We start from the raw sequence: 21,978 nt of genomic DNA on the forward strand, positions 1-21,978 counted from the left end.
CAACATTGTGCCATTCACTAAGCATAACATTTGACTAATTATTTGGCATCAAATCAGTATCAACTCCTAGCAACCACATAGATAGATTTTCTCCATGACAATCTGTCCCTAACCTGGTCCTTCAGTCTTCCAATCATGCATCTTTTGCCACTGTAACTGAATCCATCCACCTTCCTGCTAGTCATCCTGGTTTTCTCTTTCTTTCCACTTTTCCCAGCATTAGAGCCTTCTCCCGATATGTTTTTTGCATATTGTGTCCAAATTAGTCTGGTCATTTGTGCCTCGAGTGGGAACTTTGGTTTGGTTTGTTCAGTGATCCATTTATTTTCTTGCATGTCCATGATATTCTCAGGAGTCTTCTCCAAGCTCAAAAGCATCAATAGTTTTTCTCTCCTAATTCTTCACAGTCCAAATTTCACTTCCATTGAGTATCTTAGCAAATACTATTGTTTGCATTGTTCTGATCTTTGTAGGTATAGAAACATCATAACATTTAGTCTCATAAATATTTTACTTTTGTCATATTCATATTCCATATGTGTGCAAAACTTCTAAAATTCAAGCCTTCTCATTTTATCACACATTTTTGCTAAATCAATGTACAATAAACTTTCTACATTCTGAGTGCTGAAGGGGAAAAATCTGCTCACACCTTGCCCAGCATAAAGCCACGCTGCATTTTCCAAATTTTGTTCATTATTATCTCTTTTGTCTTTCTAATCAGAATTCTCCCCAAATACCTTTCCAGGCAAATTTAACAAACCAGTCCCCCTGTTCTTTTTGCATTCACTCTTTTCTCTCTCTCTCTCTCTCTCTCTCTCTCTCTCTCTCTCTTTGTATAAGTCAACAGATTCTTTCAGGCATTAGGCTGTACGCAATCTTCATTTTCATATTGACCAAGTTGCATAATTACTCCATAAGCAAACTACAGCCATATTTTAATATTTTTCTAGTTTTCCATCTATACTTACAGCCTGATGATTTTTCAGTATTTATGACTTTCACTGATGTTTTCTTTGACACTAAAATTTATAACATTCATTGTCATTCCCATAACCATCTCTAATATACTCCTTCCAGTATACCCACACCTCAGTTTTACCCCAAATCATTTTAGCACTTTTATTTTTAATTCCATTCACTTTGCTGAAGCCTTCTTATTTAATCTTCTTCACCAATTTCCAATTTTTTTTTATATCTATCAAAATAGCTCTGCATTTTCTTTGCCTCTTTTAATCTTTGAAAATGGATATGAAACAAAAGGAAAAGAATGAAGAAATGAGAGTGAAAGTAGAATTAGTGCAGGAAGATAAAGTACAAGTCTTTCATGAAAAAAAATATTCTCTCAACAGAATGAATGGAAAATGTAGATAAGCAAAATGGTTGTAAAAGTTCTTGGAACAGAGGGACAAGAATTGTGCCACAGAATTGCTGTGGAGTTACATTAATGGGAAGTATGAAAAAAGGATATTGGTGGAATGATGAGGTAAAAGAGAATTATTGCTGCAAAAAGTATGCTTAAAATTGAGAAAGATACTGCATACTGTGTGTAAAGAGAAAAAGATACAGATATATGACATATGATATATGAAAGATATATAACAAAGTATTCTTGTTATACAGTCAAAGTGAGGATAGTAAGGACAGTACTGTGATTCTGGCACATTTTGGCCAGTATGGCACAAATTCAGCTTAGTTTTACTCCAAGCATTGCCTGTAACTAGGATTTCTAGATATTACCTTGCAAGTCAACATACTGCTGCCTGCATCCCACCAACTAGGAGGAGCATGTAGTATACTGACATATACTCAGGATGTGCATATTAGGGGTATTCTGTAATATTTATTCTAGAATTAAAGTTGCTATTTCATCCATATATACATGAAGCACATGCCAGATTCCGAGAAATGTTTGCAATAATAATATCAAGAGCATAAAAACAATTAACGTACCTATGCAGGTTTTTCCATTTGGTGCTAACTGAAGTCCACTTGACGGACACAAGCATTGCACATCATCTTTCACTTCTTCACAACCATATTGGCAATTTGCCATGGTGCATGTCCTGGAATCTTTTAAAACATATTATTAGTCAAAACCTACACCACAACTACAAATGCCGAGTTCAGAAAATTATACTTACTAAACAGAGTATTTCAAAGCCTGTTTAATACAAAGATACTGGGATGCACAGAAGAAAGATGAGCACATTTGCAATTCTGATTGCTGTTTTGACTGTTGCTATTCCCATTGCCAAAAAGACACAAACTTTTGTTAGAGTTAAATTAGCACAGACTATGATAAATGCTTCAGCAAAACTGTAGTGGTACCTCTAGTTATGAACTTAATCCGTTCCGTGACTCTGGTTGCAACTCAAGTTGGTCTCAAGTTGAGGTAAAGTTTCCCATAAGGTTCAATGTAAATATGGTTAATCCGTTCCGCCCTCCGAATCTGGTCACAGCACGAGGCAAATTTCCCCATAAGGTTCAATGTAAATACGGCTAATCCACCCTCTGAATTTGGTCGCACCCCGAGGTAAATTTCCCCCATAAGGTTCAGTGTAAATACAGCTAAACAGTTCTGAAACATATGCATTTTATTTTTAAACCTCAAAAACCTTCCAAACGCCACAAAAACCTTCCAAACACCACAAAACACACCACAAGCCTCACCGAACGTCTCCTTGCTACCGCAATCTCGCCCACAGGAAGCCGCGACCGTGTGGCAGCAGGGAAAATGGCCGTGGAACTGGTTCATAAGTAGAGGCGGAGTTCGCATGTCAGGGTAAATTTTTGGGGCCGGAGCTGGTCGTATCTTGAAAAATTCGTAAGGAGGGGCATTCGTAACTAGAGGTACCACTGTATTTCTAATTTTTAGATAGCTAGAAGGCTTTCTAAGCACAATACAAAGCAGTGGTGACCTATAAATCTCTACATGAATTGGTATGTACCTGAAAAAAACACTTTTCATTTATCTGAATCTTCCATTTTCATTGAATGCTCTTTCTAGATCTTCCTTGTATATGAAGTTAGGCAAATAAGACCAAAGGATAAAGTCCTTTTGGTCATGCCATCAGATGTGTGAAATGCCCCCATCTGGAAAACTTGCTGCAGGTAGATGTTGATTTGTTCTTTTAGTGCCACATGAATACCCCATTGATTTTATTAGATTTTTCTGTTGTTTGTGTTTGAAAGCTATTTCTGATCACGCCTTTATCTGCTGCACTGAATTGTACTGATCTGTATGACTGCTGCTTCTATGATTTCTCAGGTTTAACCATGAATTAAATCTGTTGATGTAAATCGTTTAATATGCATGTACAGCTTCCATTTTTTACACTGCAGCCATTCAATACGCTTTCTTAGATATCATTAGCAATCATTATATTCCCTGGTTGCCCTGGCAACTTGTCTCCCTGTATACTTTTTCCCCCTACCTTTATGCCTTTGAAAGCCCACCTGACATTTCATCATACAGCTTTTTGTTTCATGTTTCATTTAGTCCATGAGGGGGGGGAAAAAAAGGTTTCTGCCACTATTTAAGAAAAGGTAAAGTAAAAGTAAAATTACTAACAAAAAACTTGTTGGGACTATAAATCATTAAGTGAACATTTCCCTGGCTTATATTTTTAACATTTTCAACATTTATTCAAAGCCAGTAATTGGTTCAAACTTTGTTCTTTACCCCTTTCTAATTTTTCTAGATTCTACTGGAAAGGTACGTTACAAATGTGAAGTGAAAAAAAAGTGGCAAGATCAATTATTTAAAAAGATGTTCATAAACCCACGTTTGCTTTTTAGAAACCCTTTCTCTTTCTCTCAAGCTGACAGAAAATGCTTTTGGAGACAGCTAAAATGTCAGATTTAGTATAGCATGGGGTTTTTTTGTATGCGGTGGAAAAGGAGAAGAACTAAAGAAAAAAGTCCATGGCTGTCCTCTAAAGAGTATAAATTTAATCACTTTACCATCAGCAGCATATCCATCACACTCCTTTCCCACATAATACCTACAATATAGATTTAACCCCCATATCTCAAGTTAATATTGTCACTTACTTGCACAGGTGCCATCTGGCATGAGCATGTACCCATTTAAACAGTAGCATTTGTAGCTTCCATGTGTGTTCATGCATCTGTGTTCACAAATATGTGGTTTTAATCCACATTCATTGATATCTGCAAAAATCATTGGAATAATTGAGTTTGGAGATCTTTGGCGGAAAAGAAATATACATTGTGTTGTTATTTGTGACTTAAATTTCTCATCAGAAAAAGTTACTAATATGTTTAACATTACAAACAGGCTAGTATAATTGCTTATTCAGGAAATATATGAAAAATAAAATCAAGGAATAATTTATTTTAAATGGTAAGCTTGGCGATCTTGATTTAAAATGCCTATTTGCATTAATAAAATGTCATTGTGGATAATAGATATGTATTTGACAGATCTCTTTGCAGAGAGATTCAGCCAAGGCTATGAATGTGTTTATGTCTCTCTTTCCATAGTCAATGGAATAGAAGATCTCAAATTTAATGCTATTTTGAAGATTCTATATCTGATCTTCTGAAGAAAAAAATGTTTCTTTGATTAAAACTAGATGTGAAGAACTCAGTATAATGACACTGAAGCTTTAGGAATATAATAGTTTAGCTGATTTAAACACATATCCCAAATACACACATTCAGACACCTATGTCTATATTTATATCTCTATATAATTTTACAGTATTTCTAGCCCACCCTTATCTTTATGGACACTGTACAGTTCACAGCACTGCAAAAATAAAGACAATTTAAGGATATTAAAGCAAAACATTGTGGACCAAAAGAAGATTGCACATATATCTATAATGGTGCCTACCATCAGCATAATATCCCTCCCCCCCGCCCCCTGCCTCTCATAAAAGCTTCAAGGAAGAGGGGGTTGAATTGGAAACAAGGAAGAACCCTACAATGCCATATTTTACATTTCCTTGCAACTGCTTGAAAACAATCAGAAAAGCATTGGGAAATAGTGGGTTTGTTGGTGATTTTGTCACTTTTGAATCTGCTATTCAATAAAGAATTTGCCTGGATTTTGGAGGAAGGAGGTACAATTAATCTGCCAGTATGTTACATTAATTAATTCCCAATGCAGTCATTGCCTGATGTTACAGATCCTGTTAGGGTTTCAACTGGAACAGGATCTGACATCAACCTCTGTGTGTATGTTTTGATGGCTTTGCAAGCCAGAAAAGCTCATTAAGCATACAATGACATGTCAGAAAGAATATTAGGTAGAGTTTATGCCAAGATTCCTTAATATATAAGCTGTCTTATTTTTGACACTGAACAGATACAACAGGTGTTTCTAATGTAAAGTACCTACTAGAGTCACAGGAACCAAAGTCATTATAAACTGAAAGCTGAAATTTCAAGGTAGCATAATTCTGAAAATGACATCTAATCTCAGAAGAAAGTTTGTCTGCAGAGAGATGTTCTAGTGCTGCAAAACACTGGAGATCCTGCATGTGGCTCAACCAGAATAATTGAAGGAGAGAGAGAGTACATGCACCAATAAAAGGCTCATGCCAACAGAAAGTGCCAGGAAGCTTTTATAGTTAAAGCCAACAGCTGGTGCTGATGGGGAATGACACTGCTGGAGGCAGATATCTTCGAAAGACAGGAAGAATACACTTTGTATGGTCCTTTGGGCCAGATTAAAGATATAATTTAATTTCTTCTTAACTTTTCTGTATGTTTGATGCAAATTTTCTTCAAAACAAGACATTTATAATTTAGTCATTCTGTTTTCTTCATAGAATTTAATGGTGGATCAGGATAATAGCTTATTCCATTTGAAATTTTCCCTATATTTTCCCTTTACTACTTCTATTATTTTTCGTTATAGAAAGAAAAAAAGAGAGAGATTTGCTAAGCAAGAAAAATCAGAACAGTTGCACAAAATGCATTTAATGATAGCGCTAAGAACTCCCAGGGCACTACCAGACATGGTTTCAAATCCACTTAGAAAATATATTGAGTATCTTTCTATTTGCATAAATTTGATTGGAGTCAGGCAGCATAAAAATTGAATTAATAAATAAATAAAACCCACCATTGGGGCAGAAGGATATTGGGATCTAATGCAGTCAAAGCTATCCAATTATCGGCAGATGATCTAGTTTGCTTGCATATTACATGAAAACACACAGTATGTAATATTTTCCTTCTCAATAGGTTCCAGCCACATAATTTTTAATTAAAGATTCTAAATGTCAAAGTGAAAACCGAGATGAAAATAGTTTGGGAGGAGAAATGCTAAACCTGGAAATAACAGGTATAAGGGGTTAAAAAACCTTCCTTCCCCCACTGTTTTCCTAACAACCATGAATGATAGTGTGTTGTTTTAATGATACCTAAGAATAATTAAAAATAATACACTGTTATTATCTAATAATGTTATATTTTATATCATCATTATGGTATGCAATATAATCAGTTATTTGGTTACAATTTTTTTGATGAAACACTAGGTAAGCTATGTAATATTTCTAAGTAAAATAATATAGAGTTCAGAGGAGAAGAAATTCATGATGAAAGGAATTGAGAAATTCTCTTCTTTCACCATTTAGCAATTTTTACTATCAATTCTCGCACTAAATACATGATATAGGAGTAGAAAGGCTACATTTGTTGAAAAAGATATTGTTTACAAGAAAAAGTATCACTTTACCTTGGTTGCAGGTTTTCCCTGTGTATCCAGGGAAACATTTACACTTGTCTGGCAACACACATTCACCATACTGGCATCCATGTACACAGGTAGCTGTGAAAGGAGTGGAAGAAAGAAAAAAGAAATGAAACATAAAGACAGAAATTGAAGAAAACTAAAATAATTTCCAGGGATAAAGCTTGCATATCCTGGCTTCTGGAATTCTTTCCAATGCTTTAATAATTGTGCCACTCAGAGTCATGTGAGCAGAAGGAACAGTTGCTTGGAATGGAGCAGTCAGCCACATTCCAAGCCGTTGCCCCACTGCCTGTCCCATTGAAACATACTGGGAAATTTTTTTCCCAAAGTTTTTTCTTTGCAACTTCCATCTGGATCCAACCAATTGCAAGATTATTTCCCAGCATCCAGTTTGGCCACATTTTGTTTTTGGAGAGTCATCCTGCTGACAAAGGACAGACAGGAGAGTCTCAAGTCTCTACATAATTTATTTCAAAAATTCTGTAGGGTTTGAAAGAATAAAAAGAATTATTGTAGAAAAGTAAAATTGGAGTTTGAAATGTCCACTTTCATTGAATTAAAAAAATCTTCACACTGACTAGCATGAGTGATAGAAATATGTTGACATAGATTTTTGCATTTACCAGTTTTGAAAAAATATCAACAGTAAATAGGAAAGAACAAAGCATTAGCTTGGGTTTTTAAATGCTAAGACAGAAGGATGTGTCTCAATAAGTTCATCTGAAAATGAGACTTCCAGGGAAGTAATGGTGGATTGAAGATGGCTCCATTTTTGGGGTACTGACAGCTGCTGCAGATAAGAGGAGCCAGCACAGGATCCAGCTCTTTGGAACCATCTCTGTATAAAAGAAATAACTGGATCACCCACAAGTACTCCTTACAGAGGCTTCCTGTGAAGAGATTGCAAAATAGCGATTTCCAGCAGGTTGTGCACTCTAGGAATCGTGGGAAACATTGAGCCCAAGTTCAGAGCTTTCAAAGGACACTAGAATCACATTCACTTCCTCTTTTAATTGACAATGGTAATTACCTATTATTAATTTACTTGGAAATTAAAAACCTTCTGAAAGGAGAGTTGCTGCACGCCAGGAATATTTCCTTCTATCCTTGAAGAAAGATTTAAGTAAGTTTAAAGATTAAAAAGAAAAAAATTAACTTTGGGAAAACAGCAAAAGGGAGTTTAGAATGTTGATTATGTACAGTTAAGGGGCCAGATGGATTTGAAAGAATAGTTCTTATGGATTGTTTCAAATTTTATAAAAATACAGCTGATGATTTTGGAATGAACTGTAAGAAACCTGACTGTGAGAAGCTTTTGACTTTGAAAATAAACAAAAGATAAGACTTGGCTTTGAAGATTAACTAGAGGGAACCAGAGAGTAATTAAAGGAGAAGATACCTAGTAACATAATGGAGGAATATTATTTTACTGTAGAAGAAATAAAGTCTGGGAACAATGTACTCATGGCCTACTTTTAAAATTTTCTGAAACTTTCAAAGTGGATCTAACAAAAGTTACAGAAGAAGAAAAAATTCTACTGGATAAAACAGAGACTAAGGATGATTTGGGTGAGGACCTTAAAATGGATTTTTTAAAATTGCCAGACTATAAAAGTGATATGGAAGATATGGAAAAAGATGTTAAGGATTTGAAAATGGATTTCAATGTGTTTGACTACAACTGATATGGAGAAAGACCCTAAATCGGACCTACAAAGTATACTGGTTAATGTTTTAACAATTAAAGGGGACATTCAAATTATAAATCAGAAAAGTGTCTTAATGTTATCTTAATGTGGATTAACATTAAGTTATCTTAATGTGGATCCACAGAAGGAAAGTACTAAATCTTGGAAGTTATTCCTGAAAACAGGCAGGAAGAAAATGATAAGAGATCATCATGTGGGACTTTATTTGAAGAAGGGATTGAAGATTAAGCCCTTTAAAAAGAAGAAAAAGGAATTCAAAGTGGACTTATCTGACCAGGGTTAAATTGTATAAGTTGTGATTTTGAGCTGTTACTATTGGAATCTCTTTTTTTAACCAGGATTGTAAGACAAGGATTTAAAGATTTCTTCATCTGGGGATAAACGTTCTGTCTTATCTGTTACAGAAAATTATAGGTTAGAATGTAAAAGGAATCTACTTATTCTTTATGCCTATGGGGATAAATTTTTTATGTTTTACTTATTAGAGAATGTTATAGGTTAAAATGTAAAATTGACTTGTTTAAGGGTAAAACATATAGGATATTATTACTGGTACTCTTAATGCTTTTGCTGAGTAAGATTGATTTTTTAAATTTTATTTTATTTATTTATTTATTTATTGTAATTTGGCTATTGTTAAGGGATGAGAATGGGAAGAATTTTTTTTTTTTTTGGTTTTTATAGTACTAAGAAGGTGTTAAGTTATTGCAAATGTTTATACTTGTTTGGAGGGAGGGGAATCACTTTTTATAGGTCTTTCTCTTTCCTGTTTTTATTTTTTTCTTTTTTTGTTTGTACAACTTTTTTAGTTGTGTATTTTATTTGTGTAAAACATTAATAAAAATACTATGAAAAAAAGTTCATCTGAAAACAATGTTTTGCTTTTCATTGTGGAGATCAAACTACTTATACTAGGAATGTCTCCATCTTTGGACTTTCTTGTACAGATCAATTATTATTGGAGAAGAGTCTTCAAGAGGCTTATGCTTCCTTTTTGCAGGTCAGTGAAAACTCAGAGGATGATGGGCTTAAATGAGAAGATATCTCATCTTGAGCTACTCTTCTTTATTGTTAATACCATGATGAGTGAAACACCCTCCTCAAAGCATTAAATGCCTCTCTTGGAAGGGCCATACCACTGTTTCAAAGGCTGCCCCTGGTTGTCATGGTGTTTATATGTACATGTATAGACAATACTTCTGCTGATATGTATCTTCAGAATTCACTTTCCATTTCTCAAGTTCCAACCTTCTCCAAATCACTTACATTCTTTCCCTGTAATCATTTAGCCTTGGTAAAACAAAGCTGTAGAAAGAAATAGCCTAAAACCCTAAATTTTCTAATTTTCTTCTAAAATAGTTGTAGAGAAGCTAATCAATCTAAACATCAAACTCAGATTATTTCTCTTCCTAGATTAGTGACCATGATTGTATCTTATCACAAAAATGCATGCCTTCACAGTTCTACAAAGTGAGTTCTTTTAGGAATGTATTTAAACTCATAGCATTCCAATGTTTTCTTACCATCCAAAATAAGTTTATTGTTCTGCAGCCTGGATAAGCTAATGGTGATAGCCTCACACCTCATCCTTTTCATGCAAAACAGATGTAGATTGCAGAGAAGGTGAAGGACAATAAGGACTAATAAGGAAAGGTACAGAATAGCAAGAAGAAAAAGACTTCTGATTTACAGCTGTTCTACCCACCTGCTGATGTCTGGCGATACATCTTCCAGGGGAGGATTCCCTGGACATCTATCCCTACAGGAAATTCTAAAATATCTCCCAATTGGGCTGCACTCAGGCTTGGCTAAGTACCAGAGAACTTTAGGATTTAAGTAACTCTGAAGTAAATGATTACAGCTCTCATCAAGGCTACGCACAGGAAGAGAAATAGGCTGGAATAAAATGCAACTAACACAAGGCACTTGGGGGCTTGGATTTGATAATTAAATCCAATTTAATTATTATTGTAGGGCTTTTAAAAAGGGGGTAATAATACTTTTGGTAAAACCAAGCCAGATAATATTGATAATCCTCAATTCATGAACTCCAACAGTTATGTTATATACTACTTTTCTATGTAACAGATCAGAAAGTTAGCTTTTTCCTCATCTGCTTTCCATGCCTACTTTTTTTCCTATATATTATGCTGTTTAAGAAGACTTCTCTGAAAAATATTTATTTCAACACAATGCCTCTGATTTGATTTCAATTCCATTGCCAGATGTGCTTCAGATTACTTTAGATCTAAATTCTTTCTGGAAGGACTTAACACTCATACAATTCCCCTGGAAATTATAACAAGAAACAAGAATAATAAAAAACTCACATTTGGCTCTGAACATTTTCCATATCAAAACCTATACCACCCAAGCATCTTTGTTGCTTGTTGCCAAGTTTTTTGAACAACTGACATGATTTTACCGCTATTAGATATTCTGTCTACCAGGTATGGCTATGAAGGAAATTAATGAAAGGGATATTTGTAACATATCTCTAATGTGTTACAAATCATGCCAAAAAAATTTCAATCAAGTCTTTCAGTTGTAGTTTAGTAAGTTATTGACAATCAATATGTAAACAGGATTAACACGTTGCATAATGTGGTTTGTTTGGTTTGCTTTAGCGTGTTGTGTGAAACCAGCCATTGTAGCATTCTGGCTTATTCTCCAAACCACAATTAAGCAAATTATGGCTTGGGTTGCGTGAACCCAGCATACAAATAATTACATTTACAAACGTCAGTTAGTCATAATAGTCTGGGCTGGTCTGAACCCAGTCCTGTTGTACTTGTTTGAGCAGAAATGTTGAGCATAAGCTTTGCTTTTTATTTAGTTGAATGAGAAAGTTTTGACTATTACTGTTACACATACTCATTAGTCAACTTCTCCCATGTGTGCTATGTCAGGATTGTGACTTCTTCTGGAAGTTAGACAGTTGCAAAAATGAAACAAAGATGGTCACATTAACATAGCTCACATATAGGCACCAGTCAGTTCTGACATATGTTCCAAGTGAATTTCTGGCTGCAACTAGGCTATCCTCACACTTCTTATGGCATTGCATGGAGGGATATCCAAACTGGACCTCATACAGTAGATATGGACAACCAGCATCCTATGTGTGCCTCCAATTCTTCATCTGCAACCTCCCCCTCCCTACAAATCCCCAGAGTGGCTAGCATTTTTAGATCCTTATGGGGTAGGATCAGCTCTATATTACAGCAGAAGAAATCATTCTCAGAACCAAACCATTCTTTCTGGAGATTCACATGAATTTATACAACAAGAGCAAATGTTTCAAAAACATTTTTTTTTTTTTGGTCTGTATTCTTCTCTGAGCAGTTCCAAGCTTCTGGTTCTCCCATAATGTCTTCCTATGCCCTGTGCCATATCTGCAGCCAAGACGAACTCAACTACACACCATATTTCTGGATTTTCTTTATGCATTCTATATGTTCTTCGTATCTACATCTGTTAGATATTTTGAACACAGAATTTGAGTTTTATATTCATAACATAAAAGTTTTCTACATGTGGCATTTAGTTTGTCTTGACAGCTATAAAACTTTCCAAACTTAACCCAACCAATAATCTCTTGTAACATTCTTCTGAAATCTATTAAGCAATAATATCTGGTGACTTAAATCATCTTGTGTTCCAAATTAGTAACAATATTTTACCCAAACAACAACAGCAAAAACCCCGTCTTAAGGAAATCTTGATCAAAGGTGTCTTAATGTGAAAAGAACAGTGTAATAAAGAAAAAAGAATACAGCAAAGAATGTTGGTATATTAATTCATATGTTCAACATACATCATGCCTGATTCAAACCAGAAATCTGGGGACAGAACTATCTAAAAAGCTTTTGAAAATTGAATACTGATAGGAGTATTTTGCTCAAAAAGAATAGGAATGTTCATGCTCCACTTGCTGCTTTGAAAGTCTTTTATTTGTTATCTTTTTCAACATACCTTATTCTTGAGCAGCTGAACTGGGTTTATACAAACAATAGAAAAGCATTATTAATAAAGGATCTCCCCATGCAACATATGGAAATACTTTAAATTATGACTACTATCTGCTATATACATTAATGGACATTCAAGAGGAAAATACTTTTTTGGCAGCTTTCTCCCTTGTATAACCATCTGATAAATATATCAATTATAATGTGAACTTTTACCCATCTGTACTAGATAACCCAGTGCTAAACTCGTCAAAACAGCAGATGCAACATCTAAGAAATAAATGATCCTAAAGTCAATATTTTATTACTTTATGTAGCCTTGCCAGAATCCTGCCGGGGAAAGATTTCCACCTTCCTCTTATGTTTATACTCTTACTATTAATAAAAGCATTGACATCATTAAATAATCACAGGGCTTTTGTTAAACTAATTCCCCAGAGGCCTGAAAACAGACCCAGCACAGGTAATCCTCAAGTGCTTCTACACTGAACAGTTCAAAATTATCAGTTCTCTACTTATGTGGAAATGTGAAGATATTTTATGTTGTTTAATGAAAAGCATATGCTTATAAATGACACTGTGTGGCCTGCTGAAAGGTTGTCTTCCCCTGAACTTCCTTCACATCTACCATCATGGGTTTGGGCAGGTATTAAAGGTTAACAGGGCAGAGAAATATGCAGAAACGGAATTCTTTCCAACTCCTTAATAGTATTCCCCTCTGGGTAATGTTTGTGGAAAGGAAGAGGGAGAGGGGGCTTAGAGTGGAGGCATCGGTAACATGCAAAGCCACTGTCCAATTTCCTGTCCTTTAGGAATGCATTGCGGGAATTTGTTCCCATTTTCAAACTTATCTTTCTTTTCTGGGTTCGACATCATATTTGGCCCATTTCTGCTCTATTCTTGGACTGTTAACCTGCTAATAGTTGGACAGTGTGACAAGCAGAGCCACTGGTGAACTGAATTCATTCAAATTTAGGCATATATTTATAGAAAAAATGGAGTAACAAGTAAAATATTTTTACCTTCGCAGCGCTGTTTGTTATTTCTTTTCCAGCCATAGCAGCAGTCAAGCATAGATCCATAGTGACAGACCCCAGGCTCATTCACAGTTAGCAGCTGCCTGCGACCTTGTAAACTGTGCAAAAAACAGAAGATCGATTCTAGCTAAAGAACTAACTGAGGCTCACACTCTGGACAGATGTCACATCTATCCACTGAGAAGGCTGGTTACACTGCCATTACGTCATAAGCAATTCTCTCTGCTGAAGCCGAACCTTTCAAAGCAATTTATCAATTACAATGCTTTTTTTTTTTTAACAGAACACGACTGACTTTTTCAATTTAGCAAGCACTTGCTTCATTTTTACTTTTGTTGATTAAATGCATTTATCTTTCTAATGTCAAGAACAGCGGGGAATCAGAGTTTCTGTGTGCCTTTCCCTCCATATCCTGCTTAAAAACAAAATCAGTTAGTTTTAAAGATTTGAAGCAAGTATCACAGGCTGTCCATACTGGAGCCATAACACACTGATAGCGCTAGTATTTGTTAAATAATAAAGGAGTATTGAAACAATGCAGACAATAATCTAATGGATTCCCTACATTCATGTTTGCTGGATTTGACAAATGACAGGAACTTTTTAGTGCCCGACATTCATTTTCAGCATCACAGTTGTGCTTCAGTCTATGAAACATATTCAAGGCACCCAGGCTATATTCCAAATTTCATGGTTGTAATTACAAAACCATTAGTATGTACTTTTACTTTATAAGCCTCCCGGAGTCACTGTGTGTGAGTTGGGCAGCCACATAAATTTGCTAAATAAATAAATAAATAATAAAATTAATATACTTTTTAGTCACTTTGGAAGCATTTCCAGTTAACACCTGGAAATTTTAGTATGAATCTGTGCATACCTGTTAAAATAATGGTCACAAAAAGCATTTTAAATGAAACTTAAGGAAAGCTACATTGTAACCAAATATGCTGTTAAAAAAAAGTTTGCTAAAACAATGCAAAAGACAGGACATTAAATTATACAAAGAGTTCTGTTATTTATTCTCTTATGTTTAAGTTAAAAGCAGCCTGGACAAGCTGTTAATTCCAGAAGACGAAATATATGTAATATATTTCTGCTGTTTAACCATGTTTATGTTCTAGTTGAAAATCACCTTTGAGCAATGGCTTTTTCACCAATATGGGAGCAAGTATCCTCTATAGCAGTGTTTCTCATCCTCAGCAACTTTAAGAAGTGTGGACTTCAGTTCCCAGAATTCCTCAGCCAGCCATGCTGGCTGGGGAATTCTGGGAGTTGAAGTCTACACTTCCTTAAATTGCTGAGATTGAGAAACACTGCTCTATAATTTTAAAAACAGTTCATGGCAGGGGTAAAACTCAATGAAAGGGAAAAGGATTAAGTCACTTCTCCTTCTCCTTCCTTCCATTTGAACCAGCCTTCCTCTGGTGCCCTCCTGATAGGAAGTGCCATTTGACTGAAGGTCTTTTTTCCCATTGAATAGTTACACTGAAAAGCTATCTTATTGGCTTTTGTGAACTTTATATGAACTTTCATAAAAGCAAAATGAGAACATACCAACAATGAATGTCATTAATTCAGCCACAGGTCTAAGGAACAAACTTTCCTTGCAACTGAAGAATACTAATAAGATAATAAGAATAAATAATAAGAATAATAAATATTATAAATATTTTTAAAGGAGAAAGAGGCAGAAGTTCCTCTTGGGTGGGCTACTTGAATTGACAGATCTCCTGCAGAACAAAGTCACCCTACATGGCAAGATGGCAAAGGCCAATCCATAAAAACTGTTGTTACTCATGGGAATGGTGAAGTAGCAGTCTTTGGTATATCATGGTCAATTATTTATCCCAAGTTTATTTTTAGTAAAAAAAAATTGCAGAATAAAAAATACAGTTGACTCACAAAATTAATGTTTATTTCACCCCTATGTGCTGCTCGAGCCTCTAAGGCAACTGGTAGGGAACAAGGTCAAGGAGCAGAGAGATAGGGTTTAGAAAAAGTTCCTGTCAATGGCAAATCAACCTGCTCCAAATGCCATGAAACTCCATTGTCTTAAGTCATGAAATAGACATTTTGCAATGTGAACTGGAACAACAGTGAGCTGGAAGAAAACTCACTTGGTGGTTCAGTAGGACACCAAAATGGGAACCCAGGAAACTCTGCGGCTGGGGAAGCAATTCCAAAGCTCCATGTTAAAGTGCTCTAAATTCCTACTCCAACTATGACTTGGGTATGTCTAGTCAGGTTTTAGTTTTTCCTGCCTGGAGATAACAGACCACGGGCAATTCAAGGACATTGTACCAGTTTGAAAGCAGGTTTAGACCTCTCTATTCCCAGAATATCAGCAATTATTAAAAAACGGAGATGATTTATATCCACCTTAGCTATGTTATAGTGATTGGTTATTGTCAACCACTGCAAAGCTAGATTCTTTAAAAAAAAAATGATGTTGCCCTATTTCCCTCAGAGAGAACTGCTGCCAGATCTTGAATTTTGGGTCTTGTGATCAAAATGTTAGCTTGATGGTTTGCAGCTCTCCCTCAGTAGCCAAGAGAAAATGAATAACTGTCAATTGACAACAGTTTTATCAGTTTTCCACTACCTCTGCATTCTTCTGTTCAGCATGCAAAATGCTGGCATGTATTTTTTCCATTTACTTGGCATTGAGAAGTAAGAGCAGGACAATGATTTTCATTCCTTCTTTGAAGCATTTCTGATCAGCCAGCGTGAAGATAATCATATATTACTCTAAACTATTCCTGAGGATATAGAAAACGAAAAGTATGGTGGTATGAAAGTGCCCTATATCACAACTATTTTAAATTTGGATATAAAATTTGTGTTCTTTTCACAAAATATAGGAAATCTAAATATCATTATACTTGTCTATATGATAGAGAACGAAAAGAAAATGACATGCCCATTTCACAGGCTGTTAGAAACAGCTACAACAGATCGGTGTTATTTCTGAACTCCTGTGACAGTCAAGTTCACCCATTTGTGACTTGCCAGCAGCAGAACAGCCCTGGTACCTATCACAGCACAACCAATTCCTGTTGTCAGTAGAGCTGTCACCTCGATTAGAGCCTAACTATCCTTACCTTGAGTTTATAGTTCTCCAGGCATAAAAAAAGATTCACATCCAAACCCATATTTGAAACGTTTTCAATTGACAGAGGCTGGTTTAAAAAGCTGACAACCATGCTATGCCTTGCTGGTTCTGCAGATCGGGTGGACTATGTGTGTACAAAAGATCAAAATGGCATCACCACGAGAAAGAAATCTCTGGGTTCCTCCACTGCAGAACCTTGAAAACTACCAAGGAAATGATGTTTTATTTATTTTGAAATACTCTATGATTGATTTTGAAAAAGATTATTTTTTTCTTTAAGCTCTTCTGAGGGGAGGGAAACTTAAATTTATTGTCATTTATTTCTTTTGTATGTAGTTCTTGGACACTTTCAGTACTTCAGTTTAACTTTAACCTTAGTTGCACTTTTACAAGGTAAATCTAGTTTGGTAGTTTCCTGACCATATTTTTCATCACAATCTGTTTGTATCCTCCCAGTCCAAGGTATTTATCTCACAGTTTTATGTAGTGTACAATCCTTTGCATGCTTACTCAAAATAAGGCCACTGCATTCAATGCAACTTAAATTCAGGAAAATATATATTGCTTTTCACCTTAAATGTCTTTGTGGGGCCCCATCACTAAATTACTGAGATCATTTTAAATAAGATTCAATATATTCCATTCTTCAGAATATTTAGAAGAAAAAATACTTTAATTAAACCTCTATGCTCACAACTTCTCCAGAGTTGTACCAGTCATCTTCCCCTTCCCACAAAGAAATACCCCCCATATAATTCAAGTATAGTCTATGATGTAAGATAGACTAAAGTCAGGGAAGGAAGGAAGGAAGGAAGGAAGGAAGGAAGGAAGGAAGGAAGGAAGGAAGGAAGGAAGGAAGGAAGGAAGGAAGGAAGGAAGGAAGGAGGGAGGGAGGGAGGGAGGGAGGGAGGGAGGGAGGGAGGGAAGAGGAAGAAGTGGCAGTGGCAGTTTCTTGATAATGTTCAAATACCTGTTCTGATTGTTTCTAAGAAACTGCCAGATGATTCTGGGGTAGCTAATGTCAAGCCTCCAGAGAGTTTCTGACTTTGGAAATCCTTGACCAGGACAATTTATCAGGGTTCCATACCAGGACCTTCTACATGGCTGCTGAGGGGTCTCCACTACTTCACCTCACTGTGACAAATGGCCAGTTTTCCCAAACAGCAGGCCCTCTGCTCCAGGCATCTGCCTGCCATGTTACATTAGCCCACTCCAATGTTCACATTAGCCCTCACTTTCACTCCATGCTTGCTATTACCTCCTCAGATTACCCCAAATGAATGCTCTGACAAAATCTGTTTTGCAACTTCTCAAACATTTTCTTCCCTTGCAAAGGAGGTTTTGGTTTTCTTACCTTATTCAGGATAGATCAGCATTTTTTTAAATTGTTTTGTGTTTTGATGCTACTTTATTGTTGAAGATGTGGAAGCCAAGGAGACTGCAGACCACTGCGTTGTATAATGAAATGAAGGACATTTACAAACACACACACACACACTTTGAACACTAAATATGTGCAACCACACTGTAATTCACAATCCATCCATGAGAATTTCTATGACATTATTCTTCAAGAAATTTCAAAAGCAAAATATTTTTCATCTGAATGAATGAACAGTGTTTAAAAAAGGCAAGATAACTTTTTGGCATTACCTACAAAGCAATATCTGATATCAGTGCTGGGTCAAATCCTGCACTGTAGGTAGTTTAACACTGTTCCTATTTGAAAGGACTTCAATCGGTCAGCACAGCAGTAGGAAGAATGGGTCTTTCTATTCCCACGTGCCTTTAACAACTGATCGAGTTGGCCAAGACATGGTCTCACTCTGTCCCCTCTTCTGTCAGCCACATTGCTAGAGGCATTTCTCTCACTTGTCTTTCTTCCAGACTGACAAAGGGGCCAACGTGATACCTTTCGCTTACCTCTTTGTGCCTTTGAAGTCAGATTTAAACTAGGCTGAGTGAGGGTGAGTGAAGACTGCAAGGCGACTAAATAGCATGCAGTGCTTACGCTCCATCATCAGTCTTCAACTTCCCTGCATCTAGAAAGAAGAAGCAACTTAACAGATTTGGGGGAGGGGAGACCCTAAAGCAGGGTCCCTCAACTGTGGCGACTTGAAGATGTGTGGACTACAACTCCCAGAATTCCCCAGCCAGCAAGGCTGGCTGGGGAATTCTGGGAGTTGTAATCCACACATCTTTAAGTCACCAAGGTTAAGGAACCCTGCCCTAAAGGTCACAATTTGGGAAATGTCTGTTCACCATTGCATCCAAATATGGATGCTGCACCTTTCAACTATGAGCTGGTTTTAAAGACAAAGCTGATTCCTCTCAAATGCAATTCCAGAGGAAATTTTGTTGCGCAGCATCCCGGATGGCTTTGGTGGTTCCGCAACGATTAAAATGCCTTCTCCCTACGCTCAGAAACATTCTCCAGACAAAAGCCTAACTTTTCAATTGTCAATCAGCCACGGTTGTTTATCTATATTAAATTTCCAGGACATATTCACAGAGCTTTCCTATCATCCCACATTCCCCAACCTAGCGGCCTTGTGTGGGACTATGACGCCCATCGTCCCCCGCCAACCCTGGGCCGCCCCGAGTCCCACCTACTTCATTTCAATTCCCAGGGGGCGCCTCTCTGTCCCTCAACTGCTCTGCCGGGAGTGAGATAAGCCCGCGAGAGCCTTTCTGGACCACTGAAAGGGGAAACGAGCATCAGCAGAGGAGCCGAGCGACCAAGTCCTCCAGCCGCTCCTCTGGCCGGGTTCGCACGACCACCAGGCTCACAGGTGGCTCCTAATTTACGGCTCAGTGAGTCGTGTGAATGCTGCCGAGCTGGAGGCAAGCGCTTAAAACCCGTGGCTCCTCACATTTTGCAACTAACCTGCCACTTCCAGCGAAGGCCGGCCAGGGAAGCGCGAGACAAGTGCTCCAAGCGAGCCACCACAGCTCCATGCTGGAGAGGGCTGCGGTCTGAGCCGACCGGGCAGAGGCGACAAGGAAGCGCGCGCCCGGATTTCGCAACTGGGCGGCTGGCAAAGCTGGCCCGCCGATCAGGGTCCCTTCTGCTGCCTCTCGCTCGCTCGCTCGCTTTCTCCCAGAATATCTCCCCCTCTCACCGCTACTACATTGAACGGGCGGTTGGTTTTTCTTGTCCCGTCGCCACAGCTATTTCGGCGGCCTTTCCAACGAGGAGATAGATGGGAAGAGCGGCGGAGGGCCAAGATCCACAAGGATCAGCCCGACTGTCAGACACGAAATCCCCCCCCCCGGGGTCTATATGGGCTTCTGCCACTTGGGGTCTACATGCTTTGCGGGGGGGGGGGGGCGGATCAGAGATTTGCATTGGAGACCCGCCCCCGCAATCCGCCCGCGTTAGTCAACTTCGGTTTTTTCTCTCTCCCGATGCAAATATTGTATTACATGGAAACCTAAGAGCGGTTTCCGCCAGTTCCAATACTAAGTGAAATAATAATAAACGCCGACTTCGCTGAAACTCCCGCTTGGGCGAGAAACCAAAGCAGTAACAATCGACCCAGAGAAAGCAAAACCCAACCGAGATGCTGCAGGCGACGCGTCTCAGAGAAGCGGCGCGACAGCGAGCGAACGGCCTGGCGAGGTCCCGCGGCTTAGCCAGACGAAAGAGATTCCCACGAGAAACAAATCGTAGCCCGACAGGTTTGTCAAAGACCTAATTTAGGCAACGCCCTGGCTCTACATGGCACAAAAGATTCCAAGTTAAAAGGTACCAACAGCAGGTCAGTCCCTCTTTCTCTTGTCGGAAGGTTGTATATGAGATGGATGGAAGTTCATTTCTGTCCTCTCAGAAGCTGCCTTAAGCACTATTCATGGATGACATTTGTATCCCTCTTTAACTTCTTGCACCTCAAAGCGGTACATAATGCCCCCTCCTCCTCTTTTCCCCACAATAACAACCCTATGAGGTGTATTGGGCTGAGCGTCCAATTTACCACCACAAGCAACCAAAAATGCTGACTTGCAATACTTGCTATGTACTTCTGTATGATGCCTTGCTCAAAAAGGGGAAGAGTTTCTGGGTTCTTCACTGAAAGAGCATTTGCATTTAAGAGACATCTCTCCTTGTCTTAGCAAGTTGCTTGGATGAACAGCACTGCAGAGCTATTTGGTTATAGAGTTGTTTGTTGTTTAGTCGTTACAAACAAACAAAAAAAATGAATGAAGTTGTATTAATTTACCCAATTCAGTTCACAGCCATTTTTGTCCCAATGACTCTTTGCAGCTTACACTGATTTCTGAATTATCCTTTTTGGAATACCCTGCCCAGTGCCCAGGGGTGCTTCTCCCCCAACCCCTGTTTTCCAAGCTGTCCTGGCATAGCCAAGATGCCTGATCACAGTCATATCTCTACGTTTCCAATCATCCCAAAGCAGCTACCGCCAGGCCAATGTTGAGGGCAAATGATGGAAACTGCACATCAGTTCGGAGGCGGGGGGGGGGGGGGAGATGCCGATAAAAGACAGTAAGTAGCAGAAAGGATTCATAAAGCAAACTAGGCTAAATGTGTTTGAGTAGTTTGCGGCTCACTGTATTGTGAAAATCCAGTGTGGTTAGTATATGGTTGTATGTTGTGCAAACCTAGACAGTTAATTGGATAAACCATGGTGCAGGTGAACCTGGGTTAGCATGTAGTATAAACACAGCCATTGACAGATAAATGGTATAAGAGCAGCCACTGGCCAGGGCCAACATTTGGAGATGTCATGGTCAGATGCTTCTTTCTTGGAGCCCTTTGGCCTACAAATGCTCTTCCGCCTTTTTGTTGTCAGCTGTCTAGGAGAAAATGGTTACTGGGAGAAGAAGGAGTATTAACTTCCCTATGCCTTGTCCTCTTCCTCTGCAAAAGAGTGCAGGTGTAGCCACTGCAGAAATCCCAGGAGCCTCTCCCTTTTTTCCCAGTTTTCCTGGAAGCGAGCCTGGCCAAGGAAAGGTTCCATTCTACAACTGCTGCTCTGCAGCAGGGGAAAAATCATCCTTGAGTTTTGGCAACTGGATAAATTCTGGCTACTGAATCACAGACAGACATACAGTGACAAATACTTCCTTTGCTACTCTGTAATATGGAAGGGGAGCAGCCCTGAGACTATTTTCGGAGGAAGAGTGCCAAGGTAATTGTTGGCAGATTCTCTTCTCTTGCTCTGGCAAATGAAGGAAGGAAGGAAGGAAGGAAGGAAGGAAGGAAGGAAGGAAGGAAGGAAGGAAGGAAGGAAGGAAGGAAGGAAGGAAGGAAGGAAGGAAGGAAGGAAGGAAGGAAGGAAGGCAGGCAGGCAGGCAGGCAGGCAGGCAGGCAGGCAGGCAGGCAGGCTTGTGATAATGTAGCATAGAGGAAGGACACTTTCTTATGACATTATTTCCACCTTCCAGTCC

General features: G+C 38.1%; 1 protein-coding gene across 1 annotated transcript in view; it reads right to left on the bottom strand.

The window, feature by feature from the left end:
- The window catches only part of EGFL6 (EGF like domain multiple 6), a 34,170-nt gene extending 19,519 nt beyond the window's left edge, over window positions 1–14,651 (bottom strand). The window contains exons 1-5 of the mRNA XM_088144457.1: window positions 14,590–14,651; window positions 13,440–13,552; window positions 6,720–6,812; window positions 4,057–4,176; window positions 1,954–2,073 (exon numbers count right to left, since the gene is read on the bottom strand). Of these exons, the coding sequence (XP_088000583.1) occupies window positions 1,954–2,073; window positions 4,057–4,176; window positions 6,720–6,812; window positions 13,440–13,552; window positions 14,590–14,651 (508 nt within the window). The remainder of the gene's footprint in view (window positions 1–1,953; window positions 2,074–4,056; window positions 4,177–6,719; window positions 6,813–13,439; window positions 13,553–14,589) is intronic.
- Between the last annotated feature and the right edge of the window lie 7,327 nt (window positions 14,652–21,978).

This window comes from Python bivittatus, unplaced genomic scaffold, assembly GCF_059951505.1.
Source record: "Python bivittatus isolate LINGU-HERP-01145 unplaced genomic scaffold, Pbiv_v1 ctg000350_np1212, whole genome shotgun sequence".
In the NCBI taxonomy this organism is placed as follows: Eukaryota; Metazoa; Chordata; class Lepidosauria; order Squamata; family Pythonidae; genus Python; species Python bivittatus.